Source organism: Heterocephalus glaber, unplaced genomic scaffold (assembly GCF_053883595.1).
Source record: "Heterocephalus glaber isolate CG9 unplaced genomic scaffold, H.glaber_assembly_v1.0 deba00001564, whole genome shotgun sequence".
Classification (NCBI taxonomy): Eukaryota; Metazoa; Chordata; class Mammalia; order Rodentia; family Bathyergidae; genus Heterocephalus; species Heterocephalus glaber.
In genome coordinates this window covers 13,443,195-13,465,632 of record NW_028258351.1, presented here as the reverse complement: position 1 = coordinate 13,465,632, position 22,438 = coordinate 13,443,195, and the positions used below count along the sequence as shown (strand labels likewise).

Below are 22,438 nucleotides of genomic sequence, written 5' to 3'. Positions count from 1 at the left end.
ATCAGATAAGATAGATGGAAGAATGGAGCAGGAATGATGGGAGGAGTGCTGAGGTGGAACCTGGAGTATGCATAAGCAGTTAGTTTAGGCAGCTGGGGAAAGATTGTAATAAGTGGCCAGCGGACAAGTACTAGTCAAGGCCAGGCTTGGATGACAAGGGAAGGAAAATGGGGGGACTGAAATGGCATGGTGCCCAAATGGTAGGTGGAGAAGAGGAAGCATTGGAAAAAGCTTGAGATGACTGCTTTGGACTTGGGGTCATTTGTGTGGGGAGTCCAGAAAATACTGGGCACCATCTGAAGTGCCATGAAGGAGGTTATGGTGATGGAGAGGGCCAGGAAGTTATGAAGGTAGAAAACAACCTAGAAAAAGAATATGTTTGTGAATATATTTAACAGTGCAGGTGGCTGGGACCAGGGCAGGACCAGCCTGTCCCTAGAGGTTCTCGGTCTTGGTGCAAAGAGATGGGGAAATTGCTTGAGGAATGGAGATTTCCATAAAGCCATAGAGAGACAGTGAAGGAGTTTTTAAGTAATGTCTTGAGGGTGAGAAAGTGGTGACTTTTCAAAGGAATTGTAGGGAGATGGGATTGCTCCTGAAATCCAGGGGACTGAATGATGGGGATATTCAGATTGTTAACTCCTTCAAATAGGTAATCTATCCCTGAAGCTCAGGGTTCCAAGAACACAGGATTTTTTCCTCCCCCAAAGTGGGAGAGATTGAATGCATGTGTGTCTAGAATTTACAGTGAAACTATCTCTGTGGAGGGAGGGGAAGTGGGCAGCATTGGGCTAGAAGCCCTGGAAGTCCACTTCGGAAATGTCCGAGCAGGGAGAAACTTACTGAACTCTGGGTAGGCAGGCAGTTATGCAGTGTTCTTTCCATTTTGTCAGCGAAGTCACTTTGTCTAGTCCCATCTGCTTTGCTCCTTGGAGATGTTTAGGACATTTAGGAGTGTGCAGTTGAATAATAAAATAGCAAAGATGTAGATGCCATCCAAGCTTGGTACGTCATGTGAAGAACGTGACTTTAGGCCCTGTCACCTGTTTCTTGACATCTAGTTTGCTGTTAATCCAGCCGGAGCTCAGAGTTTTTGTAGTGAGGAGGAAGAACCTAGGATGGCAAGATTCTCTAAGGAGGAGGACATGGTACACTTTTCATTTTAATCTTTGGTGTCCAAACTAACAGTCTTCTCTGTTCTTCTGAGCTTTTTACCTGTTCCCAGATGAATCCTAGAATCTATAGAAATATGTAGGGGGGTTTTTGGGGGGGGAAGTACTGGGGATCGAACTTGGGACTTTGTGCTTTCGAGGCAGGTGGCGGAACCACTGAGCTAAATCCCCGGGCCCTAGAAATATGTAGTTTTGTTTGTTTGTTTGTTTTTTGGTACCAAGGATCGAGCTCAGGACCTTGCGGATCGAGCTCAGGACCTTGCGCTTGTGAGGCAGGAAATATGTAGTTTTGAAAGGATGATCAGGCAGGGGAAAGAAAGTTCCTCCGAAGAGAAGTGAGTTTTGAAGGGACATACCCCTTTCCCAGTCTTTGTTCTCCCTTTGAAGGCCGCTAGAGAAGGCCCAAGGTATGGGGATGCAGAGCTGACCCAGCATCTGTGTTTCCTTCCTGCCTGACTTGTGCCCTCTGTGTACATCCTGGGCTAGGGACAAGGCGGGAGGATGCATCTGAAACACTTGGCTGTGGCTGCAGAGCTGCAGCTTCGGGAAGGATGTGAGTGAAGGTCATACTGTATTGAGCACGGCTCTAGCCTCAGCCCAGCTGTGCTTCTGTGACTCTGTCCTTTGGAATTGTACCTTATTGGTGCTGAAGTGGTTTTATTCCCATGGAGCATGGAAGAAATGTCTGGGTGTATAGCCATGTTGGAAGCAGCCCCAGAGCATCCTGTGAAGAATGAATTGGGCAATGCCATTCTCTTTTGGGAAGGAGAGTTGGATCTAAAGATTGTCCCTATTGATGTTTTTGATACTTCCTGCAACAGGATTCTCCTAGATTTGATTCCTGCAAATTCTTGGATGTGATTTTTACTGTGTTCTTGAAGATAAAAGGCATGTTGTTTTCTAGGAAGTTTCTTCTGGGGGTGCAGAAATTCTGGCCTCCAACTTGGGAGTATTTTTCTACACTTTTGTCTTTCTCTAATGAGAGGAGAGCATTAGTGGCAACATCCAGTAAACTGGAGGATTTATGTTACTTGAGTCCTTCTGAGGAAGGGAGTTGTTAGCAGGCAGTGAAGATTTGGAGCCCATTTTGTTTTTCTGCTACTTTTCTTCTTGGTGCCTGGCCTTTACTGTGATGTTTTCCTCAGATCCCTCTGTGCTTCTTGCTTCCTGGGGGACCTTTGTGGAACTAAATAATAGCAAGCTATTTAGCAGCCTGGAGGAAGGAGACATGCTTGAACCCACTGCACTGCATAGGAAAGAGGACATAACAGCTCATGCTTCATCAAGCAAGCACACAAGGTGCAGAAGGATTCAGAGGGTTCCAGCAAAGCTCTGAAGACTGAGAATCATCTCAGCTTGGGAACTGCCTTAACTTGTAGGAGTACAACCACGGCTTTTTCTCTCAGCACTCTGACCTCAAAGCATTGAGCTGAGGGGTGGCCATTAGCCTGCATTAAAAATGCAACCCACCTGCAGTAGTGCACTAGCCCTCTCCACCTCGCTGGAGTTCTGCCCCTCATGGGGACTTTGCTGGCCATGGCTTTTCCATCAGATTATTGGTGGTCCCTCCAACAATTGGTGGTCATTGAAATGGAGAAGAAAAGAAAGTGATCAGTCAGGTGTCTTTGGGCAGCTTCTGGAGGTCAGAGACAGTTGAGTGTCCTCTTTTGGAAGTACCTAGTTGTATCTTTTATTGTTCCTAGCCTTTCACCTTGAGGGCTGTTACTGGGAAGTTAGGTCCACAGAGATGCAAATCTCCAGGGCCTGGCTCTTTGGGTCTGAATCTTCATCCTGGTGGGTCCTTCTTTGTTAACCACTGTTTTACTAGACTCATTAGCAAGTCTTGTTGGAGAAGAGATGGGTGAGGGAGCGGGAGAAGAAGACAGCTCCACATGTGAGTCAGAGGCCTGGGAAGTATCTGGTGGGGGACTGGGGTTTACACTGAATCATAGAGTTCTAAATGGGATGCCAGAAGGGCACCCAGGGCCTGCCCCGCTGGGTTTTTTGTCAGTGAGTATAGAGTCAGTCATATGCAACAGAACACTGAATACTGTTCTCACCTGATGCTTAAGAGCCTCAGGCAGGGTTTAGAACCTGAAGTTGACTCTCTTTTCCCTCTCTTGTAGTCGAGTCATCCTGCCTGTGTCTGTAGATGAGGTAAGTTCTTTTTCTTTCTTATCCGTGCTTGTACATAAGTACTTGTGACCATTGGCTCAGTTGGGCTGGGAGTAGCCATATTTTTTGTACAGTTCTTGTATTTGTTCTAACGTAGAGAGAACCATTGCTACTTTTAGTTGCAGGAAGGCATTTGCTTGGTATATCTGGCAAGCTGTTAGCATGCTGAATGATGATGAGAGACCAGCCCAACTCCTTTTACCTGCTGGGACTGTGCTCTTATTGATGGGATTAGGTGTGTGCATTTGTGGGGACCTCTGTGACTTGCCTGGGAAGTGGGCATGGCTCTTTCTGATTGTGCAGCAAACCAGCAGGGCCAGAAATCCGAGGCCCTCCCCAGCCATGCTAGGTGACTGCTGGAAGGACCAAAGCACAGAACCCTCCTTTTACGGAGGTTAGGGAATGACAAATGGGCTTGACTTGTTCTCTGTCCTTTTATGGCGGCTGAGTCTGATGTCCCAGTCTGTGGGGATCTGGCAGCAGCATTTGCCACAGAAGGTTCATAGGTCATGCTGACTCAGAGCTGGTGTCCTGGACAGCAGAAAGCTGTCACAGAGGCTCCGATGTTCCACCCTTTCTCTGAACTTCCTCCACTCCCCTGGCACAGTCTTGTTCTTTGCCTTCTTCTGAATCCACAGGCCCCATCCCAGCTTCTGGTGAAACTTGAGTTTGGGTGCAGTTCTGTCATTAGGCTCCATCTTTTTCAGTGTGAGCATGAAACTTCTGTGATAACCTCCACTGTATTCCAAATAGAAGCTGGACCTTTTAAGAATGAAATCAGGCCAACAGAGTCCACAGTCCCCTTTAAATGCGATAAATATCCAGGTTTCCAAATATGGAAGAGGGACCGGCAAACATTAGTCCCCTAGACTGGGCTCTTCCATAAGAGCTATGGAGACCTGGGAGAGGGAAAATGAGTTGAATTTTAATATGAACTGGAGGCTCTTAAAGTACAGATAAGCAACATGAGATTTAAGTGGCTGTGGTGGTACCAGCCTATAATCCCTGCTGCTTGGGGGGCTGAAACTGGAGGATCACAGCCCCACCTGGGGAATTCAGTGACTTGTAAGATCTTGTGTCAAAGTAAAAATTTTTAAAAGGGGATGTAATGTGAAGGCTTTGGGTTCAATCCCCAGTAAAACTAACTCTCTCTCTCTCTCTCTCTCTCTCTGACTCTTTCTTTCTCATGATTTTCCAAACTGGAATGCCAAGCCAGAGGGTCCAACATGTCTCTGAAAAGTAGTAGGTTTTTTTGGGGGGGTAGGTTCCAATAACTTGCTCTCTGCTACACAGGAAACCCCCCCCCCATTTCAGTAAACTATCAGCTTGAAATTTGGGATTTCCTCAGTGTGGTATTTTGGGGCAAAATGGATTTTTTTACAGGGACTTTCTTTTTTTTTTTGGTACCGGGGATCGAACTCGGGATCTTGTGCTTGTGAGGCAGGTGCCAGAACCACTGAGCTAAATCCCCAGCCCGGGACTTTCTTGATAGAATGAAGGGTGAGACTCCCTGAGAAGTGCTGGAGTCCAAGGAAGGCCAGAATGGTCCAGGAGCAGGTACTGCTCAGCTCCTCTGCCATAAGGCAGGAAGGGCCAGAACCCTGACTGCTCACAGTAGAACCACTTGAGAGCTTCCAAAACTGGCAATTTTTAACTGGTGATGGTTTTTTGCAGTGTTGAGGAAGCGGCAGCATGGGGTAGTCAGTTATTCAGAGCCTGGAGTCTAAACAAAAAGCTTGGGAAGTAAGTGCTGATTAGGATTCTTCTGTCATCGCTTCTCGGCCTTTTGGCTAAGATCAAGTGTAGGATTCTTCTGTCTGTGTTGATGATTAGTGTGTTCTTGGCAAGAAACCATTAACAAAAGGGCATGGTGGTGCACACTTGTAATCCCAGTACTTGGAAGGCTGAGGCAGGAGGATCACTGAGTTCAAGGCCAGCCTGAAGTACCTACCTAGTCCCTGTCAAAAAAAAAAAAAGAAACTATTGACAAAGTAGCACCTGACCTGGTAGGGTTAGTGGTGCTCTTTTAATGGCTTGAAGACCAGAAAATTCTTGAATGGGGAAGCCAAAAAAGTAATGATAGAACTTCTCGAGAGTTTTGGTCAATAACCCGTCCTGACTCACAGTTCCCATGAAAACAACCCAGAATCATGTAATTGGTAGATTCACTTCCTAAATTGGAGGCCATGACTTAGGCCCTTGAGCTTCTGATTTGTGGGAGAAAGAGAAAAAAGAAAAGAGAAGGTCATGTCTTTATAATCATCCTGATGGCCTGAATCAATATTTGGAGGAATAATTAGCTTCTGGCTAGCCAGTCTTTGAGCCAACACTGCCCAGGTTTCTGGGCATCTGCAGCACAGCAAGAATGCTCTGGCTGACTGACATGTGTGTGTCTACCTGTGCTTCCCAGCTCAGGCCAGCCCACCGTCTACTATGGGCAGGGCTGGTTTACTTGTTTTCAAAGATTCATGGCCCCATCCCCTGTGGTACCTGACCTGATAGGCCCGTCTTCTTGGGACTAGCAGTCATACTGTTTTTCTTTTCTTTTTTTTTTGGTGGTACCAGGGATCAAACTCAGGACCTTGTCCTTAAAAGGCAGGCATGGCGCCACTGAGCTAAATCCCAGCCCTGTTCTGTTTTTCATGACATGCTTCATGTCAGTATTTCTGGCCCGCTCATTACATATATTTTCCTGGACTCCCACTCCCAGATTGCCAAAGTGATGAGATCTGTTTTTCTTGTCTTGTTCATTCATTCATGGCCCAGGCCCCTTTGGGACAGAATTTCACTGTGTTGCCTAGACTGCCCTTAAACTCCTCCTGGATTCAGGCGATTCTTCTGCCTCAGCCTCCCAAGTAACTGGGACTACAAGCACATGCCACCATGCCTGGCATGTTTCTGTTTTTCTTAGCTGAGTGTCTTAGTTCTTTGGGACAAGAGAACAAATCTCAAGGGTAGGGAGCATTGTCCTATGCCTGCAATGACTGGAATCCTGGTATCCTTGAGGTTCCTTATCTGATTTAATGGTCTGACTCCCACCTCTACTGCCACACAGCCTGAGTCTGGCAATTTTCCCAAGATGCAGAACATCTATGCCAAAGGGCACCCTCTGACATGGAAAGAGTCCCTCATTTGTAACTTGTGCAAGGCAGTCTTACCCCTTTGGATTAACAAATCTGCCTTCACTTGTCTCATTGGGATTAAAGGATCGGAATATCAAGAGAGATTAAAGGGGTAAGATGCCAGCCAACAAACTGATCCTCTTAGAGCCTACCCTCTGATTCCTGCAGCTGAGAAGAGACCCAGTAAAGACAATAAGTCTCTACCCAGGGGCCCCTTCCCCAAGTAGCACCATGATCTGGCAACTCCCTCCTCTCAAGCAGACCCTCTTCCCAGCCTGCCCTTTAGGACAGCTGAGTCAGTGGTTAGATGCCCTTGTGACTGTTCTCTGAAACAGAGTTTCTGCTGCTTCTTCGGAACCCCTGGCTCAGCCAAACCCTGATCCACTTGATAGGGGTTTCATGTGTTCCTTAGCTAGGTGGTGGAACTGGAAAGGCACGGGGACAGTTTGGGGTTCCATGCGGGCATTGAGGCAGCACTGATGTTGCTTAGAATTAGCAAGGTCAAGGTGACTGGCTCTTACCCTGATGTTCCTCTTTATGGGATTAGCTGAGCCTTGATCACTTGCCTGGGCCTTTCCTTAGCATTTTATAGTGGGTTTTTGCTTTGGAAATTAGGGCTCTTTGAGCTTTGTGGTGAGTAGGGAATTGTCCTGGTCTATGCTTCCCTTTCCAGACTTTGCCCAGAAATTTCTCTGCAATGATTAGGAAGCTGCCATAGAGCCAGCTTCCAAGTGTGAGGGGAAGAAACCCTGGAAGCTGCTTTGTTGTTTCGCTGGTGCTGGCAGTGGTTCAGTGGCAGAAGCCTAGAGATGCCGTGTCCCTGTTTTAATGTCAAAGAGAGAACCCTGGTCTTTCTCCCTGAGGAGTTTGGGAAAGGAGAGTAGAGGGAGAGGGAAACCTTAATCCCCTTCCCCAACATATTGGGTAATCAAGTACTGTGCTTGTTTTTCTTTTTCTCATACTACCTAAACAGTTGTGCCTGTTCGGCACTTGGAGCGATGAGGAAAATGCGGCCTTCAGTATAATTGTGACTTCCTCTATTAACTGCCACTGTTTGTTTGCACTTCACTGTATTTTTCCCTGAAGATGGCTTTCCTCAGAGAGAAGGGGGCAGAAGGGCCAGGCCTGGGCATTGCCTGAGGGGTTCAGAGGAGACCAGTGATCTTGACTTGTGACCTGATAGGGTGGCATGTGACCTAAATAAAGGAAAAGCATGCTTTTGCCATCTAGTAACTGCCAACACAGAAGGGGCACCCAGCCAACAGACCAGGGAAGGAATCTGTACTATCTAATATGGGGAACAGTAGCACTTGCTTCAGCCCCACCAGGAACCTGGGAAGCCTCAGGAGGTTTGATAGCCTGAGACACTCTTTCTTGAGTTCCTTTCAGGGTGAGGAGAGGCCTAACCCTGGCGAAAAAGCGAGTAGGTGAGCCTGCTTTACAATAGAGTTTGTGAATTTTACAGAGCACTGGACCACTTGTCTTTGACAAGCAGTCGTGTCTTAGGATCTGATCAAATGAATGGGACAAAGAGACACAATATATGACAACCAACCCAGATCCTATTTTTGGAGTCTTAATACAGTACCAGAGACAAGTCCAGGGCAAAAGCTACTTTGTGAAGATTAAATGCGTTCGCCTGCCTCTTTAAACCCTGATGTATGAACTAAAAACAGGAAAGTTTAAATTAAACACAGTTGATGGCTAAAGCAAGGCCATGAAACAGCATTCTTGGTTGCTTTGGGTAGATTTGGACAAGACCTGTTGTGAAACTCTAGGACAAACTCCTGAATAAGGAGACCCCGAGATCTACTGGACAGCTACCAGCAGCCGTACCATGTGACTGTGGAGAATAATGTGTGTTACTCTGTTCCTTTAGTATCAAGTAGGGCAGCTGTATTCTGTGGCTGAGGCCAGTAAAAATGAAACGGGTGGTGGTGAAGGTGTGGAAGTCCTGGTGAACGAGCCCTATGAGAAGGATGGAGAGAAGGGCCAGTACACACACAAGATCTACCACTTACAGAGGTATGTGACCAAGGCTGCAGGGGGTGCTGGCCTGGCTTGGAAGTGTGGTGGGTGTCTTCAGGTTATTAGCTGGCTGCTCATCTGTGCTGTTTCATCTGTGCCCATGGTTTATTCGTTTAAATAAAGATTCTTGTTATTTAAAAAATAAAGTAAAAATAATATCCAATGGGACAGTGATGCATGTACCACCAGAGGTGGTACACTGGGCTCCCAGTCACCAGATGTGACAATTTATGGTTTCTTGGGGCCCTTTCCTTAGTTTATGAGTATAGAAGTAGTTTGTATGTGTGTGAATGGGTGTTTTTTTGTTTAGGTACCAGGGATCGAACTCTAGACCTTGTGCTTGCCAGGCAAGCACAAATCCCTGAGCTAAATCCCTGGCCCTGAATGGATGTTTCTTTATTGTTATTTGACATAGATAGGATCCTACTATCATATGTATAGTGTTTTTGATCATTTTTTGTGTATCAGGTCTTAGTTGCCTTTCTCAGCATATCCCACCTCATTCCTTTAAAGCACACATAGTATTCATAGGTATCACGTTAGGCAAATGTACAATAAACTGTTTAACCAGGCCTCTCTTGATGTGTATTTGTAATCATTTCCAGATGTCTACATACTTCAGTAAAATTCCTTTGGTGTCAATCTTGTGGGTTTTTGTTTTGGTACCAGGAATTAAACCTAGGGGCTTTACACTGAGCTATATCCTCATCTCTGTTTTTTATTTTGATGCAGGATCTCACTGAGTTCTTACATTGCCCAGGCTGGGCCTGAACTTGCAATTTTCCTGCCTTAGCCTCCCAGGTAGCTGAGATTTCAAGCATGTACCACTGTGCCTGGCTACCAGTTTCATTTTCATTTGGTAACATCCCTGATTGATTTGCTGTAGTCTCCCACTCTGGTGATGGAAGGTGGTAACCAAGAAGGGTTCAGGATTTTGCAGAGCAGGAGCAGGAGGAGAGCAACTCTGTGAAGTGGGAGAATGTCACGGTGATACCATTGCCTAGTCACTGCCCTCTTTATTCTTTATATTTCTTCTTGCTTCTCCTCCATTTCCGCTCTGAATTGACTGCTAACCAAGGAATTAACAGTAGGTTAAGATGAGCTCTAGCTAATGCCTTCCCCCTTTTTTTTCCTCTTTGGTACCAGGAATTGAGCTCAGGACCTCGAGCTTGCCAGGCAGGCATGGTACCGCTGAGCTACATCTCCAGCCCCCCATAGCCTATTTGTATTCTTGCAATGCTGCTTTATTTTTGGTACCGAGGATCAAACTTGGGACCTTGCGCTTGCGCGGCAGGCACCGGAACCACTGAGCTAAATCCCCGGTGCCTATTTGTATTCTTTACTGGGGGTAAGTTTTGGGTGATGTTGGTAGCCAGGCCAGCTGGGTTGTGAGGCTCTGGCTTCTCACAAGTAACCTGCTTATCTCATGGAAACTTGTTTGTCAACTCCCCTTTGAAGAAGTTGGATCTGTATCTTGAAGGATGTGATGTGAAAGCCTGTTTTCTCTTTTCTCTCCTCTATTTCTCCTCCTCGATCCTTTTTTTCTGGATAGCAAAGTACCCACATTCGTTCGAATGCTGGCCCCCGAGGGAGCCCTGAATATACACGAGAAAGCATGGAATGCTTACCCTTACTGCAGAACCGGTGAGTGCAGACCTGGCTAGAAGCTGGAGTTTAGGCCCAATGGTGGACTGGGGATGTGGTCAAGTAGGCCCAGGAGTGGGGGTGTTATCCAGGCTTTGTGTCCCACCTTCATTTTCCAGATTAGACTAATGAAAGGATGAGATTGGGGTCTCCTCCTAGCCTGGGGTGTCAGTGTTATCTTGCACAACTCAGTGGTCAACTGGGTAAGAACTGCCAAGTGGTCACAGCTTGAAAGCACAAAACTTAACTCCCTCTGTTTGGGGATGGTATGATAATTTTGATTGTTTGGTTTTTTTTGGTACCAGGGATCAAACTCGTGTCCTTGCACTTGTGTAGCAGGCGTTGAAACCACTGAGCTAAATCCCTGGCAATTTTGATTGTTTTTACTGCTTGCAAAATAATGTTCTTTTTTTTTTTTTTGGTGTGGGGGATCGAACTCGGGTCCTTCCTCTTGTGCAGCAGGCGGCGAAACCACTGAGCTAAATCCCCAGCCCAAAATAATGTTGCCCGTACATATTTTGGAAAATACAGAAAGAACAGAAGAACACAAGCACCAATGACTGTTTCATCTGTAGATAGTCACTTGTCTTTTGTTCCCCCCCCCACCACCACGGATTGAACTCAGGACCTTGTGTTTGTGAGGCAGGCGAGGGCGCCACTGAGCTAAATCCCCTGCCCTTAGTCAGTCACTTCTAACTTTTAGGTTTTTTATTTTTTTGATACTCAAGATTAAACTCAGGGGCACCACTGGGCATGTTAGCCTCCTGCTTCCTGCTTAGAGTAAGTGTGTGCCACTATTCCTGGCTGTCTTATTTTTTTTCCCTAGTACTAGGGATGAATTCAAGCCCTTGCCTATGCTGTGCTATAGGCAGTCACTCCAGTGCTGAGCTACATCCTCTGCCCTTTTTTAAATGTTTTTTTTTTTTTCTGGTACTGGGGATGGAACTCAGGACCTTGAGCTCTCGAAGCAGGTGGCGGCACCACTGAGCTAAATCCCCGGCCCCTTTAAAAATGCTATTTTGAGACAAAGTCTTACTAAGTTGCTCATGTTGATCTCAAATTCCTGGGCTCAAGCAATTCCCCTGCCTCAGCCTCCTGAGTAGCTAGGATTACAGGTATGTACCATCACACATCACACTGTGTTCTTTTTAAACGATTCTCTTATTGTCAAATACTGAAATTCAGTTTTACTGTGATGTATCTACACTTGGCTTAAGAAGAGGCAGAGACTTAGGAGCTCTTGAGAGAGACAGTCACGGGAAAGGGCTTGGAGAATAGCCTCTCCCTGCCCTGGAGAAGGGCCAGGTCTAGACACTAAGCAAAGTTAGCACAGGAGACACTGATGTTGCTGGGGTAAAGTTGAAACGAGCCCAATTGTTCGTGACAACAGATTTAGAAACAGTGATCACCAAAATCCATTATATTCACATGGAGTGTGTGTGGCAGATTCTTCACCCAGAGGGTGAGAGGTTGTCTCCGCTAAGAGCTCTGAATTGATGGCTTGTGCTGAACCAACATGGTGTATGGTTGAAGTAAGGGTGGAATTATTTCTGAATATGTTTTCGTTTGTTTGTTTTTTGAGACAGCATCTTGCTGTGTAGTTCAGGCTGGCCTTGAATGCACTGTGATACTCCTGCTGCCTCAGCTTCCCAAGTGCTAAGATTACAAGTGTGCATCACAACACCCAGTTTATTTTCTGAATCTTTTTTTTTTTTTTTTTTTTGGTACCAGGGATCGAAGTCAGGACCTTGCGCTTTGGAGGCAGGCATGGTGCTACTGAGCTAAATCCCTTGCCCTATTTTCTGAATCTTGTCCTGTCTCCTATCTGGTATTTCTGAAAAGGAAAGGAAAGATTTGAATTTTCACAGAGAACTTTCTCTTCTAGTCTAGACATTCTGAGATTCCTTTTTTTTTTTTCCCTGAGATTCCTTTTGAGTAGTTCAGACCAGCTTTTCAGGATTCCCAGGTTTTAGGAACATCTAGGAGTAGACCCCTTAGGCCCAAGCTGAAACCGACTCATATCCCAGGGGAGTCCCTAGAGGATCCCCTGGAACTTGTTTGTGAGGTGAGTGACCTTTCCTCCCAGCAGCCTTCATTTGTTAGCACAGTCTGGCTCCGGGGTCCGCCTGCCAGCCTCTGCTTCCCTGTACTGCCTGCTTGCTTTATTTGCTGGGACCTGGCACTTCCTGGTTTGTATCTGATAAGGCTGTCATCCTGCTATGACTCAGGCAGTTCTTCTCCTGTGGACTTTGGGAGAGACAAAAGTCATTGCTCTCTCCAGTCCTCCAGGCCCTCCAAGGTTCAGTGACCTTGTACCAGGAGATGCAGTTGTTGGTGGGACCTGAGATAGTCTAACACTTACGTTTCATTGCTGTGGCTGAAAATGCAAACTTCATTACTTTTTAAACAAGTTGTTACATTCGTGGAAGTGAGGCATGCACTCATGTCCACACACGCGCGCACACACACACACACACCAGGGATTGAACTCAGGACATTGCACTTGTGTGGCAGGCACAGTGCCACTGAGCTCAATCCCTGGCCCACACTCAAGTTCTTAACAGGCATTGTGCAGTGCTGAGCTTAGTGGCACAACCCTATAATCCCAGGACTCAGGAAGCTGAGGCAGCAGGATTGAGAATTAAAGACCAGCCTGGGTTACATAATGAGATTGAGACCTGCCTGGACTTTATAGTGAGGTTCTGTCTCAAAAAAAAAAAAAAAAAAAAAAATCAAAAGCAGTAGTGTGGGAGGGTATGTTTGGTCAGGGGCCAAAGGTGAATTTTTTTTATATATAAGAGAGTTGCGTGGAGAACCTTAGCCAACTTGGCATGAAGGAGGCAAACAGCATGGACTTCTCCATGCCTGGGGCAGGGTTCTTTGTGCAGAACTTGTGCCAACTGAGAGATGCCACCGTCCCCTGTGTAATTTTAGAATGTGCTGCAGCTGATAAGGCATTTTTCTACATAGCAAATGTTAGTTCACATAGATTCTTGACTCAAAAAAATGGAAAATATTTCTAAATACACCTCAAAGAGGACAATGAGCAGGGAAGGGAAGGTTGGTGTCTTCATTGAGTGCTGACTGCATACAGAGTCCACCTCTCCACCTTTCTACATCATGAGTAGGCTGAATCTTAGGTTTGTGAAGTTAGACACCTATGCTTTTAAAGCAAGAGCTATAAACAGGCAAGGAAGGCTATCCTCTGAGAGCCAATGGGAGAAATTATAATTCAAGCATTATATAAGCCAGGCTTGGTGATAGATGCCATAATCCCAGCACTTGAGAGGCTGAGGCAGGAACATGGTAAGCTCAGGGCCACCCTGGGCTATCTATGTAGTTATTTCAAGGCTGGCCTGGAGTATGTAGCCTCAAAAACAACTCTCTCTTCTGTCTGTCTGTCTGTCTGTCTGTCTGTCTCTCTCTCTCTCTCACACACACACACACACACACACACACACAGCTTGACCTAAGTAGATCAAATCTTGAGGTGAGATAGATAAGGGAGCATGGAGTAGAATCCTTCGTGCCTTTTGGATGACCCTAATCTTATTCTGAGGGGATTGAAAATAGATGGGGAAGCCAGGCTTATATGGCATTATAGGTGCCGTAATCTCAGCACTCGGGAGGCTGAGGCAGGAGGATTGCTGGGAGTTCAAGGCCAACATGGGCTACATAGTGAGTTCAGGGCCAGCCTGAACTACAAAAAAAAAGAAAAAAACAAAATAGATTGGGAATACCCTATTCACCCTAGCTTTTTCTCTTCCCTTATTTTATTTCTCTCTTTTCCTCTGAGATTAAGGGGTCAGGCCTTAAAAGAGGGATTATTATTATGGGGGTAGTCTGTGGATGAAAATGGGAAGAGGATGAGAATATATTTCTTTTTCCATCCCTTCCTTGAACCTTAACCTTTGGGATGGATACAGTATCACTAAATCGTACTTTTAAATACTTTTGCCAGGCATGGTGACACATTTCTGTAATCCCAGCACTCAGGAGGCTGAGGCAGGAGGATCACTATGAGTTCAGTGCCAGCCGGGGCTACATGTGAGTTCAAGGCCAGGCTGAGTTACATAGCAAGATCCTGTCTCAAAAAACAAAAGAAAAACAAACACACAAACCCTTATTAGTTAGTCTTATTTGGAAAGCCCTGTTTTGTGACTGCAGTGGGTTTCCGGAGGCTTTTCTTGTGTACCTGAGGTTACAGTTCAAAGAAAAGGGGATGCTATAAATGGAGATGTTTGGAGGTGAAGGCGCTAGAGAAGGTTTGAGGGAGATTGTTTGGTTACTCAAGTTGACATTAAAGGCTATGGAGCATTGTCATCTGAACTAAGTGGATGTTTTTTAGTGTCTGACAAACACTAATGTCTAAAAAATTTTAAATACCAATTTCCAAAATTATATTGAAATGCAGAATTAATAGTGAAACCAGATATTCCTGTTTGGTGATCAGGGCATTATTTCCTTTCGGATTCTTGTACGTGGGAAATCAAATTACAATTAGAGTACCAACATGTAGTGAAAAATATCCACTTGGCTAAGTGATCAGATTCTTGTGTTTGTTGATTAGAGCATCTGTCCATACAGAGGCAAAGCTAGAGAGAGGGTTTCTTAGAGAACATGGATGCAGAGTAAGGTGATTGGTGGGAGAAGTTTAATGACTCCTGTCCTCCAACCAGTCAGTCTGACACTGCTGTCTCCGCTAGGGACAGAGCTCGGTTCCCACACTAGCACTGCAGGATATCTGCCACATTAGCCTCTTTGGACTCCCCTCTGATGGATGTTATACCCATCATTTCCTTTTTTTTTTTTTGGTACCGGGGATCGAACTCAGGACCTTGTACTTGCAAGGCAGGCATGGTGCCACTGACCTAAATCCCCGGTCTTCATTTCCTTTTTTCTAGCATGACTTTCTCAAACTGCTAATGGGGTTATTATTTCAGTATAGATCTTTTAGTTATAATCTTAATCTGCTGCTTCCTTCCAAGTATCTTTCATTGGATTTGTGGAGATCCCTGATAGTATTTTGGATTACTCATAGAGCCCTTATATTTCAGCTTTGGTCATTTCCACTTCAGAGGGAGCCCTAGTTTCATTGTTGAAGTAATAGGATTTGTTGGCCTTGTATACTCCAAACATGGCATCCATCAGAAATTGTGATCGCTCCTGAATGCAGAGGGTACAGAGTGAACCAGGCCATTGTCAGGAGGAGAGCTAAGTCTGTTCCCCAGTGACATGAGAGCTGCAGTCATTTTCTCTGATAAATAATTGAACTGTGCTTTCCAAGGGGGTCGCATTACAACAAGCAGGAGTGCAGAGTGTGAGAGGTTTGGTTACAGTAAGAGGAAGGGTGCCAGGGATGGACAGACCTCGCCTGCCTCCGAGACCCCTGCTCTGCGTCCAGGAGGCAGAGGTGGAGATGAGGGGCACCCAGGTAATGACCTGACAGCAGTATGGGTCACAAGGCCTCAGTGAGCTGAAGATGGTCCCTCTCCTGTCCTGCTGGAAAGAATCCCAGGAAGCTCATAGTATCATTGCTTTAAATTCCAGATTTGGTCTTTTGGGACTTTCATATAGTGAAACTTGAGGGGTTTCTCAACCACTGGGGCCTGGAAGTGACTGTGGAATAAGCCACAGACAGTGGAGAACTCTGCTATTCATGGTCTCTCGGGATAGGGGACAGATAATGAAGAATTTATATTCATTAATCTTTTTCTCTCTTCTTTCCATGTCTTTGCTTTGGAGCAGTTATTACAGTAAGTATTGTGGAGGGGGGAGGTTGGAATTGTAGGTAATTTATAAGAAAAGGAGAAATAAAAATAAATTGTATCTGTGCTGGTGGAGGTCTTGGCTATTTTCTTCTTTCCCTTGTGTGATGTTTGGAGTTGTCAAAGCTGAGTCTTTTCATCCCTAATGAAGAACTTGCTAATTGGCCTGGTAGCTTCCTGCTTTAAGCTGCAGTTGGCTTGTGACTATCAGGTGCGTCCTGGCTCTGGGTCCTGCATGTACAGAATAACTGGAGACTCCCTGCTCCCCTCAAGTCATGCCTACTCAGGGTTACAGAAATTTCAGTTCGGTGACCTGATTGTGACATCTCTTTCACGTTGGGGCATCTGTTGACCCCAGAGAGCACTGCCCCTTGGCAAAATGGTGAAGTCAACAAAATTTCCCTTCTGTGACCAACCCCTTTGTCATTGCCCTTCCTCTCCACCCTTGGGCATGTTCATCCAAGTGCCTTGTACCTTCCAGGAAACTAATTCCTGTTGAGGGGTTAATAGGTTGATTCCTTCCTTTGAATAGTTCCATTTTCTTTTCTTTTTTACTTGTTCGAGGTTTGTTTTTTTGTTTTTGTGGTACTGGGGATCAAATTAGAGACCTTAAGCTTGCAAGGCAGGTGCGGTTCCACCGAGCTAAATCCCTGGCCCTGTTCCAGTTTTTTAAAAGCACTTAGGGAGAACCAGGGATTTAGCTTCTGTCGCCTGCCTTGAAAGTGCGAGGTCCTGAGTTTGATTCCCGGTACCCCTCCAAAAATAATCACTTAGGGGGCAGGGATTTAGCTTAGTGGCACCTCGCCTGCCTTGCAAGTGCAAGGTCCTGAGTTTGATCCCCAATATGGCAAAAAAACGTAAAAGCACTTAGGGAGGGAGACACAAAAGGTTGCCCTGGCAAAAATCTAGTTGGGGGAAAAGGACTGTGGTGAATAATTTTGGTTAGGTCGTCCTCTGTATTCTTTCCACACTTCTCATTAGCCATTAGCGCCTCTGTATAATGTTGTATGGAAGACTGGTTAAATACATGGATTCTGAAATTACAGTTAGGCCTAGCTCTTTGATGATCTCTGTGGCCTTGGACAAGTCATTTGACCGTTTTGAACTTTACTTGCCTCATCTGTGAAATGAGGGTGACCCTGTAGAGCTCCTAGGCTGACATGAGAGTTCACCTGGGCTAATGCATGCCTAGTGTATTTTGGGCTCACAGTCAGAGTAGCTGTTATTACCAGGCAAGGGTTGGAGTCTCCTGATGACCTGTAATCTAGTAATGGGAGATGGCTAATTTCCAGTTGTGAGCCTGGTGACTGTATGATGTTTTCTTCCCTCTTCCAGAATGAGTACATGAAAGAAGACTTTCTGATTAAAATTGAAACCTGGCACAAACCGGATCTTGGCACCCAGGAGAATGTAAGTAGTATATCCCAAGAGTCCCAGGGCGGTTTCCAGGCCCCAGAGCAGGGTCTCGAGGCTCTGCCTGTAGCCTCTCCATCCCTGCCAAAGGGTCTTCCTCTCTGTGGTCCTCTTTTGCCTGGCCAGGAAGGCAGTGCCCTCTCCTTAGCCCTGTCCTACCAGGACGGGATTGCCCTTCCTTAATTTGCAAAATATGATTTCCAAGATTCTTTACCAGGCCTTCCTATAGTGCTCAGATAGGTCTAAAATGCAGTTCCTGACACAAAGGAGCTTTTTTGTTTTGTTTACACAGCAAATTTAAACCCTCTAGAGCACAATTCACAGTCATTCCCAAAATTTGAAATATGCCCTTTTTTCCTCAGTAATTCCATGCCTAGGAACTTATCAGACATCTTTGTCACATACATGAAATAACATATACAAGGAGATTCATTGCTGTATTCTTTTGTGTAGCCAAAGGTTAAAAACAACACAAGAGCCTATCAGTAGGACATCATGAAATAAATTATGCAACCAAATAGTATACCATGCAGTCATTAAAAAGAAACAGCAGGAAGAATTCCAAAGATGTATTGTTTGCTGGACATGGTGTTGCACATCTGTAATCCCAGCACTTGGAGCTGAGGCAGGAGGATCACTAGATCGAGTCCCCTCTAGGTAAGTTAGTGAGAACTGTTTCAAAATAAAAAGATAAAAAGGGCTGGGGATGTAGCTTAGTGCAAAGGCCATGGGTTTAATCCCTAGTACTTCCCTCCACAAATTGTTCAGTGAAAAGAGCAAGATATGCCAGGGATTTAGCTCTGGTTCCAGTGTCTGCCTTGCAAGTACAAGGTCCTGAGTTCAATCCCTGGTACCAAAAAAAAAAAAGAAAAGAAAAGAGCAAGATATAAAATGGTACATTATATGTGTTAGTGTTGTATTAAAAGGAAGATCTATGCACATGGTTAGACTAGTGGTAGGTAGTGTCCATTACTGGAGTGGGGCTGGGGGACAAGCTGGAGAAAGAGTTACTCTTCCTTGTATCATTTCATTTTGAATTTGTGTCATAGTTTTATGTGTACATGTACAGTCTGATGAAAATCATTATGTGGCTAAGCAGGCAACATCTCCAGGAGTGTTTAGTCTTTTTTTTTTATTTTTGGTACTGGGGATCAAACTCGGGACCTTGCGCTTGCAAGCCAGGTGCTGGAACCACTGAGCTAAATCCCCGGCCCAGGAGCATTTAGTCTTTACTAAGGGACATTCAGAAACAATGTACAGCAGTTATTCTCATATTTATGTCTGTTTAAAGCCCAATCTCTCTACCTCAAACAACTAGGATTAGAAGTCCCATTTGACCCAGCTATTCCTCTGCTAGGTATCTTCCCAAAAGAATTAAAAGAATCATACCACGGTGATATTTATGCTCACCCATGTTTATAGCGGCACAGTCTGTAATAGCTAAAACTTGGAAACAGCCCAAGTGCCCATCAACTGGAGATTAGATAAAGAAGATGTGGTTTTTCTATAAAATGAAGTACTACTCAACCATAAAGAAAGAAACTAGAGACATTTATAGCTAAGTGGATGCACATTGAGGCCATACTCTTAAATGAAATAAATAGGACACACGTGTGTAAATACCAAATAGTTTCTCTGGTGTGAAAAAGTGAAAGTGTAAATAAGGATCAAAATGTATAATTGATATTGTGAAATAGGAAGAAAAGGTCTAAAGGAGTAGGGGAAAGAAAAGAAGGGAAGCTGGGAATTTAGCTCAGTGGTTTCACCGCCTGCTGCGCAAGCACAAGGACCTGAGTTCGATCCTGGGTACCAAAAAAAAAAAAGAGAAAAGAAAAAATACGAGAAAAGGAAAAGAAATGGAAACAAAGTCTTTGTAAATAGGGAAGGGAGGAGGGGTGAAGGGAGGGCAGGGGAATGGGGAAAAAATAAGAATCAAGATACGTCATGTAAAGGTACAAGATCCCAATGATGAATGTAACTATTGTATACCTAAAATGTACCAATAAACTTAATGAAGAAAAAAAAAATGATAAAAAAAAATAAAAGTCCAGGGGCCGAGGATTTAGCTCAGTGGTTTCACCACCTGGTGCGCAAGCATAAGGACCCGAGTTCAATCCCCAGTACCAAAAAAAATAAAAGTCCAGTCTCTCATTCCATTGTATAATTTTGTACAGATTGAGTATCTCTTATCCTTTGAGACCGGAAGTGTTTCACATTTCAGATTTCGGGATATTTGCTATACAAAATGACTTGCCTTGGGGATGGGTCTCAAGTATAAACAGCAAAATTAATTTATGCTTCATATACGCCTTACACATTCAGCTTCAAGATAATCCCCTTCTTCCTGCAGGTGCATAAGCTGGAGCCTGAGACATGGAAACATGTGGAACCCATATATATAGACATCGCAGATCGAAGCCAAGTACTTAGCAAGGTAGGATCTACTTAAAGATGCAGAAATGACTTCCAAATATCAGAGAAACGCAGGGAACTGAGACCCAGCTAGATTCAAAGGAAGTTCTCTTTGGTGTGTATTGCTTTTTGGATTTTTAGTTTATTTTATTTTGGGTTTTTTGAGACATGGTCTTACTATGTAGTTCAGGCTGTCCTTGAACTCACTACATAGCCCAGGCTGACTTCAAACTTGAGGTGATCCTCCTGCCTTAGCCCCCTGAGCGCTGGGATTACAGACATGTGCCACCATGTCTGGCTTGTTTGTTGTATTTTTAAAGTTAATATTAAGAATTCCCTTGTCTGGAGTTGGGAATTCTAACTCAGGAAACTAGTGGCTCACATTTATGTGCATCTTTGTGTTCTGGAAGTTATTCCTGAACAATGTAAGTGCTATGGGTAGGGTGTTTTGCCTTGCTGAAATGAAGTTCAGCCTGAAAAATTAGACCACTGGTTTTCAAATTTAGTTTTCTAGTCTAGTAATTTAAAGACATTTATTACCTCCCTTGGAATATTGTTAGTTTTTCTTGAGTTCCCAGTGAGGGGTACAGAATATGTGAAAAGACAGGTACCCTGTCCTCAGAAGTTGGTGAGTGACAAACACTGGAGCAGGTGCCTAGAAAAGGACAGTCCACTGCGAGGCCACTGCCTGGTGAGAACAGGAACCAGGCCTGTCCAGCTTGTTCAGTGTTAAGTTCCCAGGAAGAATCTGTTCAGGGAATAAAAGGGTTAGAGTCCGCCTCACCCAGGACTATGCTTTTTTTGATGCTTCTGATTCACATTGGCAGACTACTCACCAGAACTTGGGGTATTTGCTTTTTTTTTTTTTTTTTTGGTACTGGGGATCAAACTCGGGACCTTGCGCTTGTGAGGCAGGCACCGGAACCACTGAGCTAAATCCCTGGCCCAAAAGTAAATAAATAATAAAAAAGGAATCCCCCACAAGATTTTTTTTTTGTACTAGGGATCCAACTCAGGCAGGACCTTTTGCTTGTGAGGCAGGCACCGGAACCACTGAGCTAAATCCCTGGCCCTGAAATTTTTTTTTTTTTTTTTTTTTAAATCCTTGGTGCCTTTACCTGGAGGTATTCTAAGTCTTCTCTGGCAATTTGGATGGTCACTAGATTGAAAATCTCTGGGGTTTTTTTGTTTTGTTTTGTTTTTTGGTACCGGGACTCGAACTCAGAACCTTGTGAAAATCTGTTTTAAACACTGCAAATACAAGTGCCTGCTCAGGCAGTCTGGTGACACTTTCATACTGGTAAAATTGAAAACAAACCCTGGCAGAAATAAATCACAGGATGGTCCTTTGAGGGAAATGTAAACAGTTCTTCCTCCTATTTATAATGTTTTCCCATATATGTTGTATGCCAGCAGCATCAAGAACTGGTTATGAAGTGTATTCTAACTAAAAATCTGATCTTCTCCTCTCTCCCTCTCCTCCTCCCTCCTCCCTCCTCCATCCCGTCTGCCTCTCTTCCAATTCCTAATCCCACAATCTCAGGATTACAAGGCAGAGGAAGACCCAGCAAAATTTAAATCTGTCAAAACAGGCCGAGGACCCTTGGGCCCAAATTGGAAGGTGCAGTTCACCCCCTCACCACTGGGGGGCCGGGCGCGGTGTGGGTGGGCCTCTGCCCAGGAGGAAGGGATGCCCCCCCCTTTCCCGAAGGGCTCAGGGACAGCCTTGAGGTTTTTCTGCTTAGTTACTGGCCCACCCTTGGTATGTTTTTAATGCAGCAAGAACTTGTAAATCAGAAAGACTGCCCGTATATGTGTGCATACAAACTGGTTACTGTCAAGTTCAAGTGGTGGGGCCTGCAGAACAAAGTGGAAAACTTTATACATAAGGTAAGTGACCTGGGTGAGGCTCGAGTGTGTGTGTCTGTGTGTTGGTAAGGGGTGTTTCGCCCAGAGGAGATCATGCAACGCATGTGACCTGTATCCTAACTAGTTTGGTTTCCCTTACAGTTCATTGCTATCCATCCAGGGGAACCACATGTGACAGGGAGGGAAACAGGAAGGGACTTTCTATGACTGAACTGCAAATGAAACCTAGTTTCTCTTCTTGAATCCAAAAGGCCTAAGGCACCACGAGCCAAATTCTCCAGTGTTCTGAATTACTCAATGGGCAGAACCAAAGAGTTTTATAGCCTCATAATTTTTTGATGTGGTAGAGACGCACTTTTGAGCCACATTTCATAGCAGCTGGCCGGTTATAACTTGGTGTTAAGACCAGTGGCAGGGTGGAAATCTGGAAGTTGGTTGGGGGCCTTAGTTTGGATAGAAGCTCACAGACTGCCTGTCTTGGTAGTATGTACTTTGTGCAAAAGACCTAGATGTGAAGCAGACACCCATCCTTTCTTTCTTTTTGTTTATTTTGTGGTACCAAGATGGAACTCAGGACCTTGCGCTTTCGAAGCAGGTACAGGGCACTGAGCTAAATCCCTGGCCCCATCCATCATTCCTTGAGGGCTGGGTGAGGCTTAAAGCCTCACCTTTTCCACACATCCAGGCAGAAGTCACTGGTCCATGGCTAGTACAGATAAGCCAGCCAGGCATCGGTTCCCTCCACCTTCCCAGTACTGTACAGTGTGGATACTGGCATAGGTGGAGGTCATGGGGAGGAGAATGTCACAGTGGCCTTCACCTTCTCAGTTCTAAC

General features: G+C 45.0%; 1 protein-coding gene across 1 annotated transcript in view; it reads left to right on the top strand.

The window, feature by feature from the left end:
• The window catches only part of Pitpna (phosphatidylinositol transfer protein alpha), a 36,355-nt gene that overhangs the window by 816 nt on the left and 13,101 nt on the right, over positions 1-22,438 (top strand). The window contains exons 2-9 of the mRNA XM_004857126.4: positions 3,299-3,329; positions 8,349-8,494; positions 10,050-10,141; positions 15,890-15,897; positions 17,245-17,319; positions 19,673-19,756; positions 21,278-21,355; positions 21,514-21,624. Coding sequence (XP_004857183.1) covers positions 3,299-3,329; positions 8,349-8,494; positions 10,050-10,141; positions 15,890-15,897; positions 17,245-17,319; positions 19,673-19,756; positions 21,278-21,355; positions 21,514-21,624 — 625 coding nt within the window. The remainder of the gene's footprint in view (positions 1-3,298; positions 3,330-8,348; positions 8,495-10,049; positions 10,142-15,889; positions 15,898-17,244; positions 17,320-19,672; positions 19,757-21,277; positions 21,356-21,513; positions 21,625-22,438) is intronic.